The sequence below is a fragment of the Phascolarctos cinereus genome, unplaced genomic scaffold (assembly GCF_003287225.1).
Source record: "Phascolarctos cinereus isolate Bilbo 61053 unplaced genomic scaffold, phaCin_HiC Scaffold_4;HRSCAF=312, whole genome shotgun sequence".
In the NCBI taxonomy this organism is placed as follows: Eukaryota; Metazoa; Chordata; class Mammalia; order Diprotodontia; family Phascolarctidae; genus Phascolarctos; species Phascolarctos cinereus.
The window spans coordinates 8476326-8499733 of record NW_027555847.1 but is presented as its reverse complement, the minus strand read 5'-3'; the positions used below and the strand labels follow the sequence as shown (position 1 = coordinate 8499733).

Here is a 23408-nt window from a genome sequence, read left to right as displayed (position 1 = left end):
CCAGAGTCACACGGCTAGTGAGTATTATGTGTCTGAGTCCGGATTTGAACTCAGGTTCTCCTGACTCCAGGGCCGGTGCTCTATCCTACTGCACCACCTAGCTGCCCCGCCCGCGTGTTGTTTCAAAGAAGCTGGAAGTATTTGCAGTGTATTAGCCTCTAAATTTGGGTTAGGGGGTTTAGTTATAATCAGTTTCCATGTTTATCAGTCATTTTCTTCCAAAGTCTGTTAAATAGTCTGTATAGAGTCATCTTCAAAGAAAGACAAAAGTCTGGGTCCCTTCCACTTCTGTCTCCTGCTGTTTGTGTGATAAGGAGTAAGTCATTTAATTTCCGTGAGTCTCAGGTTTACATGTAAAACAGGGTTAATATTTGGCCTGCCGCCTTATGGGGTTGTTTGTGCGTAAAATGAGTTAATGTATGTGACTGTGCTAACAACCTGAAAGTGATATTCTACCAAATCAAGCATTTCCTTAGTTTCAGACCCTTGATAAGGGATGGGAGTTCTAATTCTGGCTATGCCATTAATTTTATGATGTTAGGCAAATCACTTTTGCTCCTTGTGCCTCGGTTTCTACATCTTTGAAATGTGTATAATTGTTCCTGCCTTACCATCTCTCAGAGTTTTGTAAAGATAAGATAAATAATGCTTGTTAAAATACTTTGAAATGCTCAAAACACTTAATACATGTAATTTGCTATTAATGACTTTCTAATAATTTTCTTCTGTTATTAAATGCTTAATTATTAATGCTTTAGATATGAATAGAATGGTAATTTGGTAAGAATCAACTCCCTCTCTTCTGTGTCTGATTTGCTGTGCTCTGTGTGTTATAAGGTGAGGGGAGGTACCACTCAAACAGGGGGCCTTTGCTCTGTCCACCACCAGAAGGAAGACTTAACTTTGACCTTGGTGTGGGTGTCTGGTTTCAGCTGTTGCTGAACTCTTTCGCCACCATAGTCTTGTCTTGCCTGTGTTTCCTGAGGTATTAGTCTTGTGGCCCATTCACCTATTAGGTTTTTTTCTCAGAGATTACCTCTGCCTTTTATCATGGGCCAGAGGACCTTGGGAAGACCGGACCACTCTATTTTCATGACTTCTCTAAACTCTAGTCAGTGATTATACTTCCTGTTGGTACTTTCTCCGATTCTTTTTGTTTCACATACATTATGGTCTTCGTTGTTGCTGTTGAAGAACTAAAACCTTTCTGGACCTCAGTTTCTGTCATCTGTAAAATGAAGCAGTTGCACTTGAGTTCAGTGCTGTGACCTTGAAGGTAGAAATCCCTGGTCTTACAGTAATCCTCAGTTAAATTGGTAACTGTTTCACCGGACAGTTGGGAAGTAAATAGTCTCATTTGAACATCACCTCCCCCCTCCCCTCCCTACAGAAATGAGCATTTGCTAATGCAGTCTTTACTGTTTTTCAAGCAGACGATCTGCCAAGTCGAGGAGCAGAAGCCCTTACTCATCTAGGCATTCGAGGTCCCGCAGCAGACATAGGTTATCTAGGTCCCGGAGTCGCCACTCTAGCATTTCTCCTAGCACTCTGACTCTGAAAAGTAGCCTGGCTGCCGAGTTGAACAAGAACAAGAAAGCCAGAGCCGCGGAAGCAGCCAAAGCTCACGCCAAAGCGTCTAACACCTCGACGCCCACCAAAGTGGGGAGTATCGACCCTGCAGGCGGCAGCATGCCCCAGGCCAACCACGTGAAGGAGCTGAAGAAGCTTAAGGCCGAACACACGCCTTCTCCCACCAGCAGCGGAACTCTGAAGAATGACAAGGCAAAAGCAAAGCCCCCTCTGCAGGGAGCAAAGGTGGAAAATAACTTGATTGTAGACAAAACCAAGAAGTGTGTTGTGGTGGGTAAAGAGAGCCAGCCGGCTGTGGTGAAGGAGGAGCCAGCAGTACTGAAAGAGAAAAGCAAACCTCGCACCCCGAGCTTGGGCACCAAGGAGAAGGAGCACCACGGGCCTCTGGTGACCTCCACTTTACCACCTTTGCCTTTTCCTCCCCTGCTGCCTGAAGACAAAGATGCTGACAGGTGAGTTCTGAGACTCGGGATGTTCCCTGAAAAGAAAAAGAGTATGTTCTGGGGGAAATGACTGAGCAAAAAGCAAATTGTTTTTTACTGTCTACGTTTTGACCACAAATTAGTTTCTGCAGGATCATAGAACAAAAAGGAACGTCAGCTAGAAAACTGCTACACAAACCTGTTGTTAAGGGCCGAAGTTTTGTGTAATTACAGTGTCATCCCAAGCCATGCTGCTTGGATCCTCGGGTGCGAGTCCTGCAAAAGAGTCCCAGAAATCCGTGCCGCCGCCCCCCCCCCCACTGGTGGGGGATGGGAATTTAACCTCTGGTTCTGGCAGTAGCACCTGGGGGTGTTTTGTGGGAGAACTTTATTGTCCTTAAAGGCTGAGGTATGGCTTCCAAATGGTCCTTTTTCCATAACAGTTTGTGACAATCCCCATGGCTAAGCCTCAATGGGTCTTGCTAATCTCTCCTGTGCTAAGTGTTAAGTTACTGACTGGGAAATCATCATACCACTTACCTTGCCAAGTTGTAAGAATCAGAGACATTAGTATATATAAAGTATTTTGCAAAACTTTGAGCACTAGAAAAATGCTAGCTGTTAGAATCATGATTAATAATTACACAAATTTCAGAGAATCTATCATTGTTCATACATTATAGAAAATTTTTCTCTTAATTTGTTTTGCATTGTTGTGAATATTAAGTCATAGAAGAATAGCTTTTCTTAGTTGAAACATGAGAATGGACTGAAAGATCAGTTAGTGTGTTTTCAAAGGATCTTTGAGTAAAAATGTAGAAACTTAAGAATGTTTCCTGTAATGTCTTTGCTTCCCTGAAGCAGTCAGGCCATTTGTTATCTTTCTTGGGTCCTTTTAAACAATTTCCTGTTGTGATTTTTTTGTGTATGTGAGCAGCCAGAGCTTTGTGGTTCTGTTGGGGCTGGGCTGGAAGAGGGCTGCTGGTTCAGGTTGGGGCTGCACTGGCTCCATCTGAGTTTTAGGGGAAGGTGGCAGTCAAAGTGGTAGAAGTGGTTTGACTTGCCTAGAACATGCCACCTCCCCTTCTGTGTCTCCCTGAGGGTGCCTTGCTGCTTCAGCTTGGTGGATTTGCCTTCCCGCTTCAGCTTGGTGGATTTGCCTTCCCTGGGGTTGGCAATAGGTTGACATGCCATTTATTATTCTTGTGCAAAAGACAGAGGGTTGTGAACCAGACGGTTGGGTACAATTATCCAGATTCCGAACTAGCCAGCATAGATGTTACTAATGAATTGTTGCACGTCAGCTTGGATTGCAAGTAGCAGGAGAGGAGTGTCCCAAGAATATTTGGCCTTGTGCTCTTGAGCCAGCTTTATTTAGGACTGGATAAAGGAATGTATAGCACATTTGGCAATTGGCAGATGGCAGCATAGCTGGAAGGGATTGCTAACGTGTGGGTGATAGAGCTAGGATCCAAAAAGGTCATCTTGAAAAAATCGGATTGTTGGACAGAATTTGATGAGATTCACGAAGAGTACGTATCACATCTACTCCTTCGGCCCTGGGAATCACTTAGGTAAGGCGCAAATGACTAGGTAATGCTTTGGGGTGTTTCTTTGTTTTTGTTTTTGGCTAGGCAATGGAGTTAAGTGACTTGCCCAGGGTCGCACAGCTAGTGAGTGGTGTGTCTGAGGACAGATTTGAACTCAGGTCCTCCTGACTCCAGGGCTCGTGCTCTATCCACTGCACCACCTAGCTGCCCCAATGCTTTGGGTTTTAATGGACTCCAAAGGCAATATAAATCAACAGTGTGATGTTGTAGTAAAATAAAAATCAGCCCTCCACCCTCAAACTCATGCGGTCTGAGGGTACATTAAGAATGATCTAGTGTCTGTGGTAGTTAGCTGTGTTCTAATGACATCTGAAATACTGCGTTCAATTCTGGGCACCGCTTTTCAGAAAGGACATTGAACAGGTGAGGAGGGTGATCAGAACCACGAAGGGCCTTGATCAAGGCCTCCGCATCTGAGGAGCATTTGAAGGAACGAGGGGCATTTAGCCTGGAGAACACGAGACTGAGAACATGAGGGTGCTTATAGTTTGGATGTGCTTTTCTGTGGCGGTATGATTAAATTCAGTCTGCTTGGCCTCAGAGAGTTGAACGAGGACCAGGGGTTTGGAGCAGTGGCTTGCTGGCCACTTGTTAGGCTGGGGTGGGAATTCTTGTTCTTGTCTGAGTTAGCCTCATTTGCCTCCGAAGTTGCTTCTAGTGCTGAAATTCAGTAATTCTACATGTATATTTGAGAAAAGGTTCACTCTTGAAGAAACTGAATGTTTTTGACCAGGTATTGCTGTGGGGAGGGTATGATTTCTTCACTGTTGAATTAAGAAACAATCTTCTACCCCCCCTCCCCTTTTCCCCCAGCCTCCTTCAAATTTAATAATTTATTTTTGACAGTACTTTTACAAAAATTTTGAATTACAATTTTTCTCCCTACCTCCAGCCCCTCTCCCACCCATTGAGAAGACATGCAATATTGGTATCAGTTATAGATGTGAAGTTGTGCAAAACACATTTCTGGAAACATTCTTGACTCTAGTTTGATATTTCTCAGTGTGGCTTTACCTAATGTAGATAATTGTAAGTTTTTAAGATCCTCCATAAAATTGGTAATTTGTTTCCTTACCTGATAATTATAAATTTGATTTGACTTTCAGACAAATTTAAGAACTTTTAGCTTGCTGGAGCTTGGATTACAAAGTGAAATCCTGCAGGAGGAGGTAGTCTGCTAAGGAAGCGATATTACATATTAAATAGCGCATTGCGACTGAGAAATGAAAACAAATGCCCCATCACTTATGAGGTATCAGTGATAAACCGGAGAGGTTCCAAACATACCATCCTTTCTGTTCTTCCTGTTTCAAAAACCACTTCAAGTAAATTAGTAAGAGTTCCATGAATAACACACATCATTTTGAAATTAATAACTTTACCCTGTTTAGTTATGATCATTTTTTGTTTTAATGAAAAAATGTGTCTAGTATGGACAGAGAGAAGGAAAATGTGGCAATAGCAGAATGAAGTGCTTAAAATACATTACATACTTTTTGAAAATTGTAAAATAACCATAGTGTCTTCAACCAGAATGAAATAAGGCGCTTGGTGGCAACTTAGTTTCCTTTTTGCTTGAAGCTTGTGTGTTCGGGGCATACATATAGGGTGTCATCAGTGCCCATGTGAAAGTCAGTAGTGGGAAGTGGTAGAGAGAGTATCCCCCAGACAACACCATGTGAGGCGAGCAGGAGTGAGTGTACCATTCACCTGATGACCTTTCTTTTCTAGCTTACGTGGGAACATTTCAGTAAAGGCAGTGAAAAAAGAAGTTGAAAAGAAGCTGCGCTGTCTGCTCGCAGACCTGCCTCTGCCCCCCGAGCTCCCAGGAGGGGACGACTTCTCCACGAGCCCCGAGGAGAAGAAGGCCTCTGCCCCAGCGCACAGTAAGAGAAGGCCCAAGTACGTGCTGCTCTGCCCTGAGCCTGGCTTTCTGCCTGCTGTTAAAGCTTGCCTTAAATATTTCTGCTTTATCCAGAAAATCTGAAACTTGAAATCAAATTTCAAAATTGAAAAAAAAAAAACAACCCAACCCTCAAAAGAACCCCAAACCTTTTATATTAGTAGCCTGAGTTTTTAAACGCAATTTTTGGTGTACTGGAAAAATTAAGACTATCTTCATAATTGCTTGGTGTAATCTGTCAGTGAGTTCCAGTAAAAAAAAAAATCTAACAAGTATATGAATTGCCGTCACTTGGAAGAGGTATCAGACTTGTTTACTTGGGAAGAGAGAGCTAGGAACAGTGGCTGGTAGTTGCAAAGAGGCAGTCTTGATTATAGAAAGATGCTTAACAGTTGGAGCTCTCAGAAAGGGGACTGGGGGGCTCTTGGAGCCTCACTGGGCTTCCAGGAAAGGCTGAAGGAGTAACTTGCCGGGCTTGGACTCAATGCTTTCTGAGCAGCTTTCTGCCTCTAAAATACTGTGGTCTTTTTATCTTGTTAATTTTTATCCTGTGGCTCTAGTAAATATAATAGTTCTCTTTTATATATAGAATAGTCTAAACAAAGTACAAACAGGTAAAACTTGGAGAGAAGGGAAGGTGTTTGTGGTCAACTCTCAGTGAAGCCACACAAAGTGAATTGTGGGGAAGCTGATACACCCCTTAGCTTTTAGTTTCTAATTATTTTCTTGCCTTTGCTATCTCCCGTGTATCTTGCTTTCCAACAGGAACTGGAATTTAAAATAAGTTTGGAGTCTTATTCTAGTAGCCTCAGTGAAGTACCTGAAGGAAGTCTCCCTGCAACCTAATTCAGCCATCTGCAAACAAGCTCCTTTTTCTTACAGCTTTCTTCCCACCAAGGGAATTTGTTACTTAGATGTGAACTAAAAGAATGAAACATCCCAATCGGATTAATTGGAAAAGTGTGAGATATTGTTCACCCCTACCATGGACTGAGTTATTAGCATAGGTTGGGGAGCCAGGACGATTTTAAAATTTCTCCTTATTTGAGTATTAATAGGTGATAATAATATTTTATTGGTTATATCTATTAAAACTAACCAAGCATTTCATTTAGAGAATATAAAAAAAAATTTCTGAAGTATTTCTGTGTCTCAGTGTGGGCTACTGTTGGGGGAAAGTTAGGGAGTAAGAGAATTTGGGTTCAGATCCCCTCTGCCACTTATTCCTACTAAGTCGTTTGACATTTCTGGGACTTAGTTTCCTAATCTGTAAAATTAGGGGTGGGACCAGACAATTTTTAAGGTTTCTTCCTGCTCTAAATCTGTGATCCTGTGATCTGATATTAGTGTAGTTAATTGAGTTGATTGAAATGAAAAATTGTATATAATTCCTTGACTTTAGAGCTGAGTACTGACGTGTACATTTGTCAGTATAAATTCCTTTGGATATAACTCTATATTAGTCCCCAAAGTTCAATAGTTTACATTAAAAGCATGCTTAGCATAAAGCTTTCACTTTTTGAAGAGATGTGGTTGATGAATGGGAAAACATGGAGGGACAAATGAGTTGGGTTTTTTTACCTTGAATGTTGATTTCTTTGGCTTTAGTGACCTGTTTTGGAAAAGCTCTCATGGAGCTTATACACGGAATGAATGAACGTCTGGGTGATAAAATGACCCTGTAGCATTGTTATAACATTGGGTCCAAAACCCCATTGTCATTATAAAGATGGGGGGAGGAATGGGTTTTATTTTGGTGATTAGTAATTAAACTAGTCTTGCTTGACTGCACATAAAACTTCAGAACTATATTTACTAGAATATGTGGGCCTCGCTATGGTGAAATAAAAGAAAAGGATATTGACTGGGGAAAGCGCTGCGTGGATAAATTTGATATCATTGGAATTATTGGAGAAGGCACCTATGGGCAAGTTTACAAAGCCAGGGATAAAGATACAGGTAAGAGCTTATAAAATACGATGATGTTGGTATATGCTGTGGACTTGGCTTGGTTTCAACTTCTAAAAATACACTTTTAGGGATTTTAAAGAATATAGTTGATTTGGAGGGATTGTGTCATAATCATGTCAGCTTCTTTTGCTACGTAGTGATTCTTGATGGAATCAAGTGTTTCTCTCATTCTGATTTCTTTTTTTTTAAAGAGAATTTTACATATTTTTAAAGTTTCCTTTGTTAGCCATAACCATAAAATCATAATAATTATTAATAAGCAACCTTAATAAAGCAAGTGTTTTTGTTTAGGTATCTTTTTATTATTTAAAAAATTGTAAGCAATTTTTCCCCCAGAGAAGGATTGGGAAAAAAAGCTTCCTCAGAATTGTTTTTATGTAGCAGATTTTATTGCAGCAAGTTCAACAGAATACTTTTACTCTTAGTAGCAGTGGTCCAGTTCAAGAAAGTACTTTATGATTATTTAAGGCCAGTGTTTAGAAACATTTTATTTACATGGTAACCGTATACAATCTAACCCTAAGGAGGTTAGGTGTTTGACAGTCAACCTTTAGGAATGTAGAGAGGAACTCAAGCGAGTGAAACATGTGCCGAGCATTAAAGGGTAAGAGTAGGATCAAACAAGACTAGACATGGCCCTGGGCCATTTATTCTGTTCTGTTCCCTCATCTTGGGCCTTGACCACTTCATCATTCAGTTAAACAGTTGATGTTCATGATTCCCTGGAGTCGTTAGAAGTCATAGAAGCATGACATGGACTTTAAGATGATTAAAATAAAATGTAGGAGACAACTATACTCTAAATGAAATTGTGGTTATAACATTATTTGTTAGAACTTACATAGCAGTATATACGTACGTTCTTATAGTTTCTACACACACACACATACACACACATACACACACACACAGAACTGCATTGTATTTTGTGAAAACATCCTGCTGACAACTATAAAAAAGAAAAGAGCCTAATTGTGACTTTCTTGTATTTTGCTGTGTTGAATCAGGCAGTTAAATCCTGCATACCTCCAATTATTAGTTTAATGCCAGGCAGAGAGTGATTCTACTTTCAGATTGGTGCAAATGAATATGGGCTAGTTATTTTTAAAAATTCACCAGTTAGAGTTGGAATTTTGGCTGGGTTTTCCCAGACATAAGTAATCTGGGTCTCACTTATGTGTGAATACAAATATGGGTATGCTGGTAATAAAAATATTTGGCATTTATTTTGGATTTGAGCTTTAAGTAACAGGGATTAAAAATTGAATTAAAATTTAAAATTGAGAAAAACGACATCTGATATAGTTTGGTTTATTTAATTTTGTTTCAGGAGAAATGGTGGCCTTAAAAAAAGTGCGGCTAGATAATGAGAAGGAAGGCTTCCCCATCACAGCCATCCGAGAGATCAAGATCCTCCGGCAGCTCACCCACCAGAGTATCATCAACATGAAGGAGATCGTGACAGACAAGGAAGACGCCTTAGATTTTAAGAAGGACAAAGGTACGGGATGTTTATCTAGAGCACCGGCTCTCTTTAGTGATAGCGACACCAACTTGTAGATTTAGCTTGGCATTTGATTAGAAGTACACTTTTGGGGAGGTAATTGACCTTTTGGTAGTAAACAGTTAAAAGAGCCTGTTAACCTAAGGAAAGCCCTTTATTTAGAAATTCAGTGGAATTGAATATGCTCTAGTACTTGAGTGGGTCACAGGCCATCCATGCCTTCTCATTGTGTGCCATTCTTATCCATGTCCTTCCATGAATCTTTCGTACCAGGTTCTAGAAAGCCTTCTTCGAGCTGTCTTAGGATCTCCTTGATACCAAGAGAGCACCCATGCTGTCTGTCTCTGCCCCTTTGCTCTAGCTCTGGGACTAACCCACCCTCTTTCCGGTCATACATTGCCTTGAGGGGATGTCTTTTATTCTTTTCCCATCTAAGCCATAATCTGGAAGTATCCTGCATTCTCTTCACACCATGCATCGTTCCAGCGCCCCTGAGGTCCTTTTGAATCTTCTGGGATCGTGGCGGTCTATGATCCATAGCATCCTTAGGATTTTATCTGTTTTAAAAAGATGTTCATTTGCGCAGTCTGGCATTCTCCTGTCTTTGAAAGCACTGCTCAGCTTCCCCACAGTACTGCAGTCTCCCCTCCTCCTGTTGGGTTCTGGGTCTAGCTCTCTGTCCCAGAGAAGGGCACTGATGGACTGACTCACTGGGCTCCCTGGCCAGCTTCATGCCTTGCATTGGTCTCCATGCCTTCTTCATCCGCTTGGTTTTTTCTGTGTGATTTGCCATCTTGTTCGAGCAGTTGTGGATCTCACTGAGGAGGCTCGTGCTCTTCTGGGGCTCAGTGTATTCAGCGCCGTGTCATCTGTCAGCAGCATCTGGACAATTTGATGAGCAGCTCGTTTCTTTTTAGTGGATTCTTTGCATCGATTCAGTGAACATCAGACACACACTGTGTGTGTAAGAGCTTGTGTCTTCGAATCTAGTCACCAATTTGAAAATCTTTTTAAAGATGAAAAGGCTTACGTTAGAGTGCTGCTTTGGGAGTTTATGTTGGCAAGTCTTGCATAAAGGCAGATGTTTTGCAATTAACACCATATATCTTAGTCTTACTGACCTTTAAAATTTTAAAATAACAATAACAGCCCTCAGACCCCCAAACCGTCTGGAAATGGGTGTTGACTTTGAGTCCCACTGAGCAGCTTTTCTTGGGTCTTGGTGATGAGCAGCAGAACTTCCTGTTCTCAGCCCCTTCTGGGGCTGGGCTGCTTCCTCTCCATTCCTAGAACTTGTGTATCTTTAAACACTAGATTCTCTTTAGTGACAGTGTAAATGTTGAGAATAAGATTGAGAAAAGAGGAGGGGGTTTGTAGCTCACAGTGCAGTGCCGTTGTTTTGAATGAAGAAACATTTATTTGGAAGCATTCACAATTCAGCGTTCCATTGCCAGATGAATATTCCTCATAATACTGCTTTGATCCTGTTCTTCCACTCAAAAGCTGTCAGTGGAGGATGGCATAAGGGTGACGTAGGAAGTTGTTGTACATGGCTGTGTGATAGAGAAATTAAAAAACTCATAGAGTTAGCTTGTGGTATTTAGTAGCTTTTTTAAAATGCTTTTCCTATTTATGAGAGTCAGTAAATTATTTTTTAAAACTCCTAAACTTTTGGAGGTTCTCCATTGCTTATAGGTCGAAGTCTCCAAAATTCTTAGCTTGACATTTTAAATCCTTCCTTGGTTTGGTTCTGTTGTACTTTCTGACTAGAATCCTGGAACTTCAGAGGCTATCTAGCCCACTCCTTAGTCCATTCCCCTGATGGCAGCTCCTTCCCAGTCGTTCCAGTTTCTGGCTCTTTGCTGGGTGTGGGATGCATTTGTACCTGGCCTTCTGGCTCTTGGCATCCTCTGAACCCTTCTTGGGTTGTTCCATAGGCCAGGCCTCTTTTGCTTTGCTCACTACCACTTCCCTTCATTGGCGGTTCCCTCTTCCTGCCCTCAAAGCTGATTTGTGTATTTTGTATTGGTTTATCCAGTGGTATACAGGGAGGAGCCCTGGTTGAAGGCGTAGAGTCTTGTCTGTTTTTGTTTTTGTATCCCCAGCCCACAACCGAGTACCTGATGCTTTAGCTACAGTTGTGGAATAGATGGCTGCATTGACTTGCTCACTGTCACACAGCGGCTGGGGGCATGCTAAACCTGTAGCCAGGTTACACTCTTCTGTTTGCTGGTCCGGACCTGATCAGGAGTCCAGAACGTGTTCTAAGTGTGACTTGTATTCTGCCATCATAGGATGAGGGAACAGAGATAGTACCAAGTGTGAATTCAGTCTTATCCCTAAAGACCTAATCACTAGATATTGTCTGGCCCAAGCACCTCACTCCCCCGGTGCCAGCTCCTCAGTGTCAAGTGAGAGAAGACCCCAGTGATACAGGTACTACGACTGCCCTTTCTGCTTATGTGATGCTAGGCGTCCAGATGACCTCATTACCTGGTACTTTTCCTATCTAATGGTTAGCAGACCCCCCAACTCTCTTTCCTGAATTGCTGTAATTTTTAGTTGCATGTTGCTTCCTTAGGAGCAAAGCCTTAGCTAAGCCCATTTTCGCTGCTGGCTCTCTCAGTACTGTCTTACCCTGAAGTCCCCTTCTGTTGTGTCCTTGGAGACCCATGGTCATGGATAACAAAGCCCTTTTCCTTAGATCTCTTCAATGGGCATGCTCGCCTTCTTAATGCACTCATGGGGACTAGATGAAGCATACCTGGGGACTCTATCACAGAGTCCTCTCTCCCATTTCTGAGCTTTTTATCTCTACTCCTAATTTTGGTGTTTAATAATTTATGTAATTCTGAAGTAGAAATTTAAGGCCTTAGAAACTAGTTTATAAATTGAGGAAGCAGATTCAGAGATTCATATTCCCATCTGTGAAGTTGGCCTTGAGCTGGCATGATCTAAGTTATGGGGCAGAGTGAGGAATGAACACAGTATATATATATATTTTTGCTTTTTGGTGAGGCAGTCGGGGTTAAGTCACTTGCCCAGGGTCACACAGCTAGTGTCATGTGTCTGAGGCCAGATTTGAACTCAGGTCCTCCTGACTCCCAAGACCAGAGCTTTACCTACTGCACCACTTAGCTGCCCCCACAGTGTTTTTCTTAAGGGGAAAGTGGAGCATGTGTGTTAAGGAAGATGGCAGCTTGTGGGAGCTGTGTTGCAAAGTAATGGGAGGTAGAGTCTGAATAAGTGTGGTAGATTGGGGCCTGATTATACGTGGACTTTGGAGGTGGGCTGACGGTTCAGAAATTGGTCTTGGAGTGGGGAGCCACTGAAGGGTGTTGAGAAGGAAAGTGACCTGATGAAAGCAGTACATTGAGGAAAATTGTTACACTAGAGTGATAATAGTGGGACTACAAGAGAAGTTCAGGGGACAGCGTGGGGGAGTCCACAGAGTTGGAGATTTGGGGGAGGCCTGGTTTGAAATCGTATCTTTAATACTGATGTGAGTGTGGGCAAGTGACTTAGCTTCTCTGAAAACAGCCAGGGAGAGTATGTGCAGTGCCTCCTGCTCCCGTGGTCTTACTGGGAAGCTCAGGGGAGATGCTGTCCAGCAAACATTTTACCCAACCTTCCATTGATGGAGGATGGATTGATTCTTAGGTGTAGCACTAAAGGGGACCTTGAAGTTAGCCAGTCCAGTCTTGTCGTTTTACAGACGAGGAAACTGAAACCCAGAGAGGTTCAGAGAGTTTTGCCTGAAGTCGCACAAGTAGTAAGTGCAGATCTGGAGTTTAAACCTGGCACTATCACCACTGAGGACCTTTCCCTATAAGAGCAGGAGTAAGGCAAGTCAGCTCCCTTTCACCATTGTTATTTGACAGAATTCTAGAACCTCCCTGAGAGCAGGAACTGTCTTTTGCTTCTTTTTGTGTCCCTAGCACTTGGCGCAATGCCTGGCACATAGTAGGCGCTTTATCAGTGTTGATTGATTGGTTGAAGTCAGCTATCATCATCATAATAATGATAATACAAAAAATTTACAGATTACTTTTTTTTTCAGATGATATGATAGTTTATTTAGCATTCTTAGGTGGATCAACAAAAATGAGAATTTTAGCAACGTAGCAGAAAATAAATTAAATCCACTGGTCATCAGCTTTTTTATATGTCAGTAATAAAAAGCAGAAAGTGATATCAAAATACTATTTAAAAGAATAATTCATTGAATTCAGTATCAGGAGATTAACCTACAAGATTCATGCAGAATTTATATAAAGATTACTATAAAACATTTTAGAAATAAGGGAAGAACTAGTTTCAGTATTCATAGCTATCACAAGCAAATATAGTAAAGATCATACAACCCAAATTAATTGATAGATTTATTACTTTAAAAATCAATAGAGTTAATATGACTTTGTCAAGAACAGGTCATGCCAAAGTAACTGGAAATCCTGTTTTGACCGGGTGCTAAGCTGGTCGATCCAGATGTACTTTACTTAGATTTAAGTTTTATAAACCATTCTAATAGAAATATTTATAAAAATGTTTTTTAATTAAATATTTAACCATTAAAAAAGTTCCCCTTTTCCTTTCAAAAAGGTGTCTTATATTTTGGCTTTTGTTTTTATATCACACTATTTTCCTTGGCATAATGAGCCATCTCTTATAACAAAGTTTAAAAAAGGGAAAATTAGTTAAGTAAAACAAAACTGTACGTGGTGTCTGACAATATAGCCAACAGTCTATACCCACAGTCTTCCCTCATGTAATGAAGGGAGAGAGGCATATTTTCTCTTCTTTACCTTCCTTAATAAAAAAATTTTTCTGATCTGTTGTTTTTATATCATCTTCATTTCCACTTACCTTCCTTCCCATCCACTTACCTGGAGAACCATCCTTAGAAGAGAAAAGTGCATAGAAAGGGGAAAATGCAGCTCAGCAAACCAGCCAGCACATGGTCTGGCAGCTACAGCTTCCTGCTTTTCCAAAGGAGAGGGGGATGCACTTTTTCTTTCATTTCTTTGCTGGTGCCACAGTTGGTCATTAAAATGACATTGTATTCAGTGTCCTTTTTGTTGTTCTTTCCGTGATCCTGTCCTCGTGTGTAGTTTTCTTGGTTCTGCTCACTTCTCTCTCCATCAGTCCAGATAAATCTTCATATACTTCTCTGAATTTTTTGCATAATCCTTGTTTCTTGTGGCACAGTCATGTTAATGTAATTTCCCTGCTTATCTCTTGGTATTGTGAATTTCAGTGACAACTTCTGTTTTTGTGGAATCATCCAATGCCCAGAAAAATTGATTCGGGTCATTTTCTTTCTGATTTGTGTCTTTCTGTTTTAGATTTACATGATTGGGTTTTGGTTTTTTATCTGCTTTTGCCACTCTTTTTTTAAAGGTTGTTTAAGTCATTTGCATTGATGGTTAGGCTTGTGTTTTCCTCTGTTACTTCTTATGTGGATTTTTTTTTAAGTTAATACTTTGTCCCTGTTTTATTTTATTTTATTTTATTTTTTGCTTATGCTGCTTTAATGCTTGTTTTTTTCCAGAGGCTCTTCCCCTAGTCCCATTTACGTGCTCTATCCCAAGTTCCTTTAGTTTACTTTGTTGTTAAATTGTTTTTTTTTCTTGCTCTGTGTGTGTGTGTGTGTGTGTGTGTGTGTGTGTGTGTGTGTGAGAGAGAGAGAGAGAGAGAGAGAGAGAAATTGGGGTTAAGTGACTTGCTCAGAATCATACAGCTAGTGAGTGTTATGTGTCTGAGGCTGGACTTGAACTCAGGTCCTCCTGACTCCAGGGTCAGTGCTGCATTTACTGTGCCACCTAGCTGCTCCTTTTTTCTTGCTTTTTAAAAAATCTGTTTTTTTCTGTCTTTTTTCCTCTCCATTTAAGCATGCAGCAAAATAAAAACAAAACCCACCTCCCCCATTTAAATTTTACTTCATCCTTTACCGGTTTAGTCCTTCTCATTTCTCTTTTTTTCATGTTTATTTTGAGTTGTTTTCTAGTTTCTGTGCTATATGCTTACCTGTTCCTTATTTTCTGTATCCCTAGTTAGGGTAGAGCTTTTGAAGTACCAGTTTAGACCTTTCCCATTTCTGTTATTGTAGATCTTCCCTAGTCACTTTTTTTTTAACTTTTCCTTACTTTTAGAAATGTTAATTTGTGGGGAATGCAATGTCAGATGGAAACAGTATCATGTGATGAGAGTCGTTCCCCATTCTTACCATCACTACTCTACTCAAAGTACTGAGTTATCCAGTTTCTGGTTCTGTGTCTGTTCTGCCACTCTGGGTGCTGCCTGTCCTTGGCCTCATGTATCTCTTCTCCTGTGGTTGGTGAAGTCCTGGAAGGGAAGCCCTTTTTGGAAGGTGGTTTTCAAATGTGCAGATTCTTTCCCCAGTTCTCACCCCCCATAGAATGCACTATAAAGTTCCTGTCTCTTAGTACAGACACATACCTCTGCCCTCATGGGAATATGCTTTGATGGCACCCTTCCCTTTTCCATTCTGGGACAAGACTTTTCCTTCTGCTCTTCTGTTCTCTGCCCTCCTCCCAACCCCCGTCCCAGTCCTTCTTCTCCACTGCTTTTATCACAGTTCTCTTAACAGTGCCCCACAATTGTTTAGAGATACATCTCCTTCTCCCCTCTCACTTGGCTGTGTTCTTCCTATTTTTATCTCTCACAAAAGATTTTGATTTCCTCATGGGGATCAGGAGAGGCGCACTGGGCCTATGTAGGGCCATGTGTATCATTAACTTTAATCCAAGGGGTGATCATTCACCTCTTCTTTCCCAGTCTTTAAAATTCCCCTTAATTTTTGGCTCTTTAGGTCCTTTTTTTTGTTTGTTTTTAAAGTGAGGCAGTTGGGGTTAAGTGACTTGCCCAGAGTCACACAGCTAGGAAGTCTTACGTGTCTGAGGCTGGATTTGAACTCAGGTCCTCCTGACTCCAGGGCCAGTGCTCTATCCACTTCGCCACCTAGCTGCCCCTCTTTAGGTCCTGTTGGTCCCTTGATTATTCTTTTATACCTCAGTTCAGTCTTTTTTTTTTTTGAACAATAGGTATATAAACATAAGGAAATTGATTTCATTACTTAGGCTTGACAGTTACACTTACTCACCTTTCTTTAATTCAAAAGTTGAATATTCTGTGAGCATTTAGGGTTAACCCTAACCCTCTGACTTTGTCTTCTTATTTTTTTGTAGGAATGCCTCAAATGTGTCTGTTGCTGAGGGTGCACATCTTTTCATTGTGTCTCAGTTTTACAATAAATGTTATCTTGGGTTGACCTTGAGCTCTTGTTTTTTTGCAGTATGTAGTATACTGTTCTCTTTGATTACTTGGGACTATTCTCTTGACTGCAATTTGTTGTTGAAATTGTATAATTTAACCAGTACATGCCTTGCAGTTTTAAATGTTGTTTTTTTCCCTCTGGTGGTAATTCAGAGAGCCAATTGATTAGTAATTTGTCTGTATTCAAATGTTCTGGGAAATTCACTTGTAATATTTCCTGCTATATTGTATTTACGTTTTTTGACATATCGTGTTTGACTGGGAGATCTGAAGTTATATTGGCATATCCTGTTAGCAAAGAAAATTCTTTGCTTTGACTTCTGTAGAATTCATGTTCTCTTTTAACATTATTGCCTTTTTCTTCTCTTTTGCCAAATTATCTTCCACTTCTGTATTTTTCTGTCTAAAATCTGTCATTTGCATCTTTCATATCTACTTCTTTGTTGAAACTGTCCATTCTACCCAGTATGTTCTATGCTCTTTTGTATATTTTTTTTACCAAATAATGTGAAGTTTTTTGTCCCTTACTTTCTGTTGAAAGTTCTTAGGTCTCTCATTATAGCATTCCTAATATCTTTCAGCCTTTTTTCTTGTTTGAAACCTGGATTTTTTGCTGTTGCTCCATGATCTCTGGAATGTCCTCAAACTCTTTGTGGTGGTGGGGGCATTTGGGTTCATCTTTTTTCATGTTTTAGTGCTTGTTCGTAGTGTTCAGGCCCTCCTTGGAGCTCATCCTTCTATCTTTATGAGCTCCTTTGTTGGTTTTCCTCTTTGTGAGTGATATTTTTGCTCATGGGTTCTTCCTTGACTTTTGCTTTTTTTCAACCTTTCTCTTATATTTCTAAGTTGCTTGTCTCTGATTTCCTACCTCTCATGTTATCCACTGTTTACAGGTCCAGCCTTCTTCAGTATGCGGTGTAGAAGCCTCACCTGGATCTTTAACAAGAGTCAACTCTGGTGGGGAGAGTGTTGGCTCTAGGTGGGTTTCTAGTCCCTTTTTTCGTGGCAGAAGCTCTTTTCCCTCTTTTCCTTCATATGGCTGCACAGAATCAGCAGATAATACCTCTTTTAGTTTTTTTTTCTTTTCTTTTCAGTTCTCTCTCTCTCTTTTTTCTTTTTTCCCCTGAGGCAGTCAGGATTATGACTTGCCCAGGGTCACACAGTTGTAAAAGTCTGAGGCTGGATTTGAAATCAGATCCAATGCTCTATCCACTGTTCTACCTAGCCACCTCTATATTGCCTCTAAAGGGATGATGTCAATTATAGACTGAGTCATTGCTGTGGGGTTGAGGGTAGGAAGGAGGGAAAAGAAGGAAAGAGGGCAGGAACTGCTACAGCTGGGCCTAAAGCCACAGCCATTCAGAGTTGCTTTTGTGTTCTTTGTATTGGGTGGAGGCAGGGAGGGAAGAGGATGGGGAACTACGCTGGGTCCGTGCCTTAGGAACTGTTTCGTTTTACTTCAGTATTTTTACTCTTATCTTGTGGTTTCAGCTTTAGTTACTCTGGTCCATAATGCTCTTTTGTAGGAAGTTTTGAGGTTCAAAAATTTTTCAGAAAACAACTACTCTGCCATATTATTGAGCACATCTTTTTCATTTACTTAAATTTGGGCAAGTCACTTGATCATATTTAGTCTTCTTCTTGTGGAAAAGATAAAGAGATGTGGGCTAGATGATGAAATAGTTAGATGGCTTTAGAACTCATTCAGTGACCCTGTCTAAAGGGTAGGCATTGATGATTTGATGTCCTCTTGGCAGAATATCTCTGGTGGCATCCCCTAATGATCTGTGCCTTAGCGTTTGTATGAAGGTCTTGAATGAAGTCATAGATGGAATGGCTGACAGGCTGGATTGCTAGCAGCTAGAATTTCCAAAGTCTTTGACAGGTTGAACATTAGACTGAACCTAATAAGGTGCAGTTTCATGGGATAGATTGTAAACGTTGGCTTTAGAGCTGGAAAGAGTCATCCAGTCCAATACTTGCATTTTACAGGTGTGGAATATGAGGGTCAGAGCAGTAAAGAGACATACTTAGGTGTTTGGATGATTGCAGCTTCTCTGAGATAGCAGGGTTCTAGGATGCTCCGTCATATGATATCACCAGAAAACTCTGGATGTTAAAAAGAGCCGGCCCTTTGTTTCATTGAGAAGCCGGGGGTGATTAAAAGCTGTTTTCTTGCCATCTCTCATCCCCTTTCATTCAGGGCCCAGTTCCCGTGTCCATCAACAGTGTCTGTCTAATGTACATGTGCTGAACTGTGGCTTGTCCTTCCAAGTTACTTGGGTTAAAAAAAAAAAAATCAATGTTATAGTTACCAGGTAGGGAAGATACGGCTAGATTGACGTTCATCTGAGAAAGAGGTGAGGGCTTAGTGGCTTTGTGGGTGGAGTGTCTGTCATCAGTTTGATATTGCTGCGGAGAAGATAAAAGTGATGGTGGGTTGCATCGCTTCCCTAAAGAAGGAGGCATTGGCTCTGCTGCGTTCTGCGCCGCTCTGAGCAGTTCTGTAGCGTTACGTTCCATTCCGGGAGCTGTGTTTTAGGAAGGCCATTGTAAACTGTCTGGTGTCCAGAGAAGGGACAGCTAGATGGTGAAGGACCCCCCATTTAATACCAAATGATAATTGGTTGAAGGAACTCTGCAGATGGTTAAGCTGGAGGGGACAGAGAGAGAACATACTACATGTCTTAGAAGTAATTGAATGACTGTGATATGGAAGAGTGATTAATCTTGTTTTCTTTGGCCCTAGAAGGGCTGTGGGTGGAAATGACCAAAGTCAATTATAGGCATGTTGTCAGGAAAAAACAAACCCCAAAAATCCAGCTAACACAGTTAGTTGAAAGTGAAATGGAATACGTTAAGGCGAAAGCAGATCCTCCTCGGTGAGCATCTTGAGGCAGTCGTGATAGACCGTTTGTTGGCCTTTTTGGGTGTGGGTTAAACTAGAAGACTGCCAGGATCCCTTCTAGCTCTGAGAGATCATCATTCTGAGATTTCCTTTTAGACTATAAAGTTGGTAAAGATCATTGGGCAATAAAAATCTGTGATGGCACGTCAACCAGATAATCGGCACGCATTTTATGAAGCGCTGGTTATGTGCCAGGCCCTATGCCAAACGCTAGGACTACAAAGAAAGGCAAAAACCAGTCCTAGCCCTGGAGGAGCTCCCAGTTTAATGAAGGAGACAACATGTAAATCTCCAGGTTCGTATAAGATCCGTACAGAGAAAATGAAGGCAATTTGAAAGGGAGCAGGCTGTGGGCTCTGGGAATGGCTTCCAACAGAAGTGAGATGAGAGACAACTCCTGAAGGAAGCCAGGGTGGCCGAGAGGTGGAAGGGAGGGTACAGAGCATTTTAGGTATGGGAGGCTTCCATGGCAAAGACATGGAGAGAGAAGGTAGTCCAAGAAGTTGAGTTAGGTGTTTAATACAGGTGTAGGGGGCAGCTAGGTGGCGCAGTGGATAGAGCCTCCAGCCTTGGAGCCAGGAGGATCTGAGTTCAAATCCAGCCTCAGACACACAGCGCTCACTGGCTGTGTGACCCTGGGCACTCTCTCATATCCTTGGTCCCTCCATAAAGGAGAAGACGACGTCATCAGCCTTGGAGCCAGGGGAAAAACATTTCTCATCTGAAAGCTTCACATTGTAATAAGATGTACCTACCAGTTTGGGAACAGGTTGATGTCTAAAAGTGTGTTTGTAGTCATCAGCCGTTGGTGACAGGTGTGAGAGCGGCAAGAAGCCTTAGAGGGCATCTGGTCCAAGCCCCATATTTTCACAGATGAGAAAATTGAGGCCCAGAGAGGCCAAGTGACTTTTATAAGGTCCTGTAAGTCTTGATTAAACCTTGGTATGCCATTTTCCATACTTAGTATTAAATTACTGTCGGGTTCCCCAGTTAGCCTAGAAAATGTTATTTTCGTGCATGTTTTGGTAGATACTTCGCTGTGTGAGTAGCCAATGTCTTTTCATGTTTCCATGTCCTCTGGGCCTGCCTCTTGCATGCAGGCCATTGCTGGTCATGTGCTCCAGCCCTATACCTGCTGTTCATTTTTCCATTGCCCCTCGAATTGCTTGCAGTTGGATTTTTCTAATATGGTGTTCCATGAATCCTAGCAATTGATTATCATAAAGGGATGAGACGTCACAACTCCGCGGGATGTTGGCAAGAAGGGACAGTTGGAAACATGGCTGATTCGAAGGGTGGAAGATCCTTGATAGAAAGAGAGAAATGTGGAGGAGGGGCAGTTGAGGAAGACAAAGAGCTCTGCTTTGGACGTGCTGAGTTTGGACTTCTAGAGAGCCACCTCGCTGGAGGTCATAGGATTGGGGGCTGAGAGGTGGCCGGGGGCGCTCAGAGATCAGCTAGTCCAGTCCTTCTTATTCTGTAGGTGGGAAAACTGAAGTCCAGTGAGGGGGAGGGCACTCGGTGAAGGTTACACAGGCCTGAGCAGTGGAGCTGGGGTGGGGGAATGCAAGTCCTGAAGATGTTGTTTACGGTAGGTTATGTCTAGCATGTGTTTGGTGAAGGAGCGGTTAGCGGTCAGGAGAGAGATGAGTGTTGCAGTCTGGGTTTGGGAGCCAGTGACCTAGCAAAGGAGTCCAAGAAAGAGCTGTCAGAATAGGTTAGCAAGAAACAGAGAGAGAGAGCAACCTATGGTACATAGTTATTTTAGAATAATAATTATTAAAAAATTTTTTTTTCTGAATATGTTTTTATATATGTGTATGTATATAAAATTTTCCCCCCAATTACACTAACATGTAGTTAAAACAATTTTTAACATTTGTTTGTTTATTTTTTAGTTTTGAGTTCCAAATTCTATCCTTTCCCCCCCTCCCTGAGATGGTAAACAGTCAGATATAGGTTATACATGTGCACTCATGTAAAACATTAATAATAGAGAAGAGTTTACATCTTAAAACTTTTTATTTAGTTAAAAAAAGCAGTTATCTAATTCACCTATGTAATGGTCTGAAGAAACTAAAAGGATGATAACATTTGAGTGACTTGCCCCAGCTCTGTTTCTATCTGAACTCCCCCCCCCCAAAAAAAAAGATGAGAACAAGATGGTTAACAGTACTAGTAACTGAGATTTATAGAGGGCTTCAGAGTCTGCAGAGCACTGGATCCGGATTAGCACGTTTGAGCCTCACAATAATCCAGTGAGGTCGAAGTGCTACAGATATTTTTGTCCCCATTTTATATATGTGAAAATTGCAACCCAGAGGTCAAATATTGTCTTAAAGCTAGTAAAAAGACAGAAATTTGAACCCAGCTCTTTCTAACTATAAGGTCAGTGGTTTACATACTCCCCCCTAGTTCCTCTCTTGGGCAAGAATCCAGATAGCCAAGTCCAAAGCTGCTGAGCGGGTGGGAAGGATGGAGGCCGAGGAATGATCGTTGGACTTAAGGTGGCCTTGGAGAGAACAGTTTCAGTGATGGTGAGGTCAGAAGCTAGATGATGAGGTGGAGAGATGAGCAGGCAGAAGCAGCTTGTATGTGCTATTTTTTCTACCTTTCCCCCTCTTCCATTCTGGGTCCAGCTCCTCATCTATCTGCATCTCCTCTCCAAAGGATCTGTGTGATTGACTGATTCACTCAAATTGCCTGCTCATCCCACTGCATATCCTGACTGGGGGACTGGGTCTGCTCTAACCACTTGACTTCTTCCCCATGGGTGATGAAGCTGAGCTTATGAGTGAAATGTTACTGTCAGGCGCGTAAGCTCTGTGCATGCGGTACAGTGTCATCTGCAAACATTTCTTTTTGAGGGACGTCTCCGCTCCTTATTGGACTGGGTGTGTGATGACTTCGGTGTCACTGGTAAATGGCTACCTTTGGGGCACGTGTGTTTTCCTGTTTTATGCCCGGCTTTGATAGCTGTAGGAGTGTTCATTCAAGGCCTGTGATTGCATTGTCAAGTAACTGATCCTGCGTCACCTTGCCATCTGTAGGAGAGACAACTTTTTGGGCAGAAAGCTTTTTAAAGGTTGTAGTTGGCTTTATCAGATGAAATCCTTCCAACAAATCACGGTAGGATTGTGTATCTCTACCTTTTCCCTCCAGTTACTGGCTTGAATAGGTGGTCACCTGTAGAGAATTGTGTGTGAGAGACATTTATTCAGATTTTCATCAAGGCAACACAGATGTACAGGACATTCTCAAGTATTTTACCAAGGGGAGGAACCAGGCTCTTAGATAAATGTTGTTGAGATTCTTATTCCTTCAGGTAATACCACTTGCGATCTTTTCCACCCTTTTGGAATTTCTTCATCCTTGAGGTGTATGGAAAAGCCTTCTCTGAGTGCTCTTACAGTTGTCCCAGCAGCCTGGCCCTACCAGGGGCCAGCATTCCTTCTGACCGTCATTGCCTTGAGGATCGTTTCTGCTTCCCTGTGTGGCAGGTGCTGAGTATGGAGAGATCATGGTGCCACTGTCAGGGATCATGAGGAAAGAAAGTTTAGATACGGACTGAATCTCTTGGTTATTTGGTTTTTGTCCCTGAGTAGTTTTACTTAGAATTTTTTTTTTTGATGAATGCTCACCAAACTTGTCCCAAACATGCTTGGTTCCCTTTTGTGAACTGGTATTGTTAGTAATCTTTTGTCTTTTTTTTTTTCTTTCCTAAATTTGTGTGTTTAGCTACACTGTCTTTTTGCTTGGTGGTGTGACAGGGTTTGTTGGCTAAGGGAATATTTGGTCCCTTTTGACCTTCTTGTTAGGGCAGTTGTATTACACTGGTTGAACTTCTCTAGGAATGAGTGAGAAACAATACAAATAAATGCAGAGGAGGTGATTGCATGATAGGGGGGGATTTGTGTGTAAGGTGCTATACGAGCTGCCTCTTGAAAGAAAATAGGGATTCTTGGATGTGTAGGTGAGGGCAGAATGTATTCTAAGTCTGGAAGCTTGTCCCCGGCAAGGAAAGGCAGAGTGAGCGGAGATGGAATGTTGAGAGGGAGAAGAGAAGGAAGACCAGGCCAAGTGAGGGAGGGAGGTAAGGATCTAGCGAAGCTGGAAAGATGGACTGAGGCCAGCTTAGGTAGAGCTTCAAGAGTGAAGTTTTATTCCAGAGGCCCCAGAGAGCATCCGCGGGGATTGAAGCATC

General features: G+C 41.7%; 1 protein-coding gene across 1 annotated transcript in view; it reads left to right on the top strand.

Moving 5' to 3' along the window:
- Positions 1-23408, top strand: part of CDK13 (cyclin dependent kinase 13) — a 117375-nt gene that overhangs the window by 29092 nt on the left and 64875 nt on the right. The window contains 4 exon segments of the mRNA XM_020964441.2: positions 1434-2042; positions 5354-5524; positions 7345-7484; positions 8827-8997. Of these exon segments, the coding sequence (XP_020820100.2) occupies positions 1434-2042; positions 5354-5524; positions 7345-7484; positions 8827-8997 (1091 nt within the window).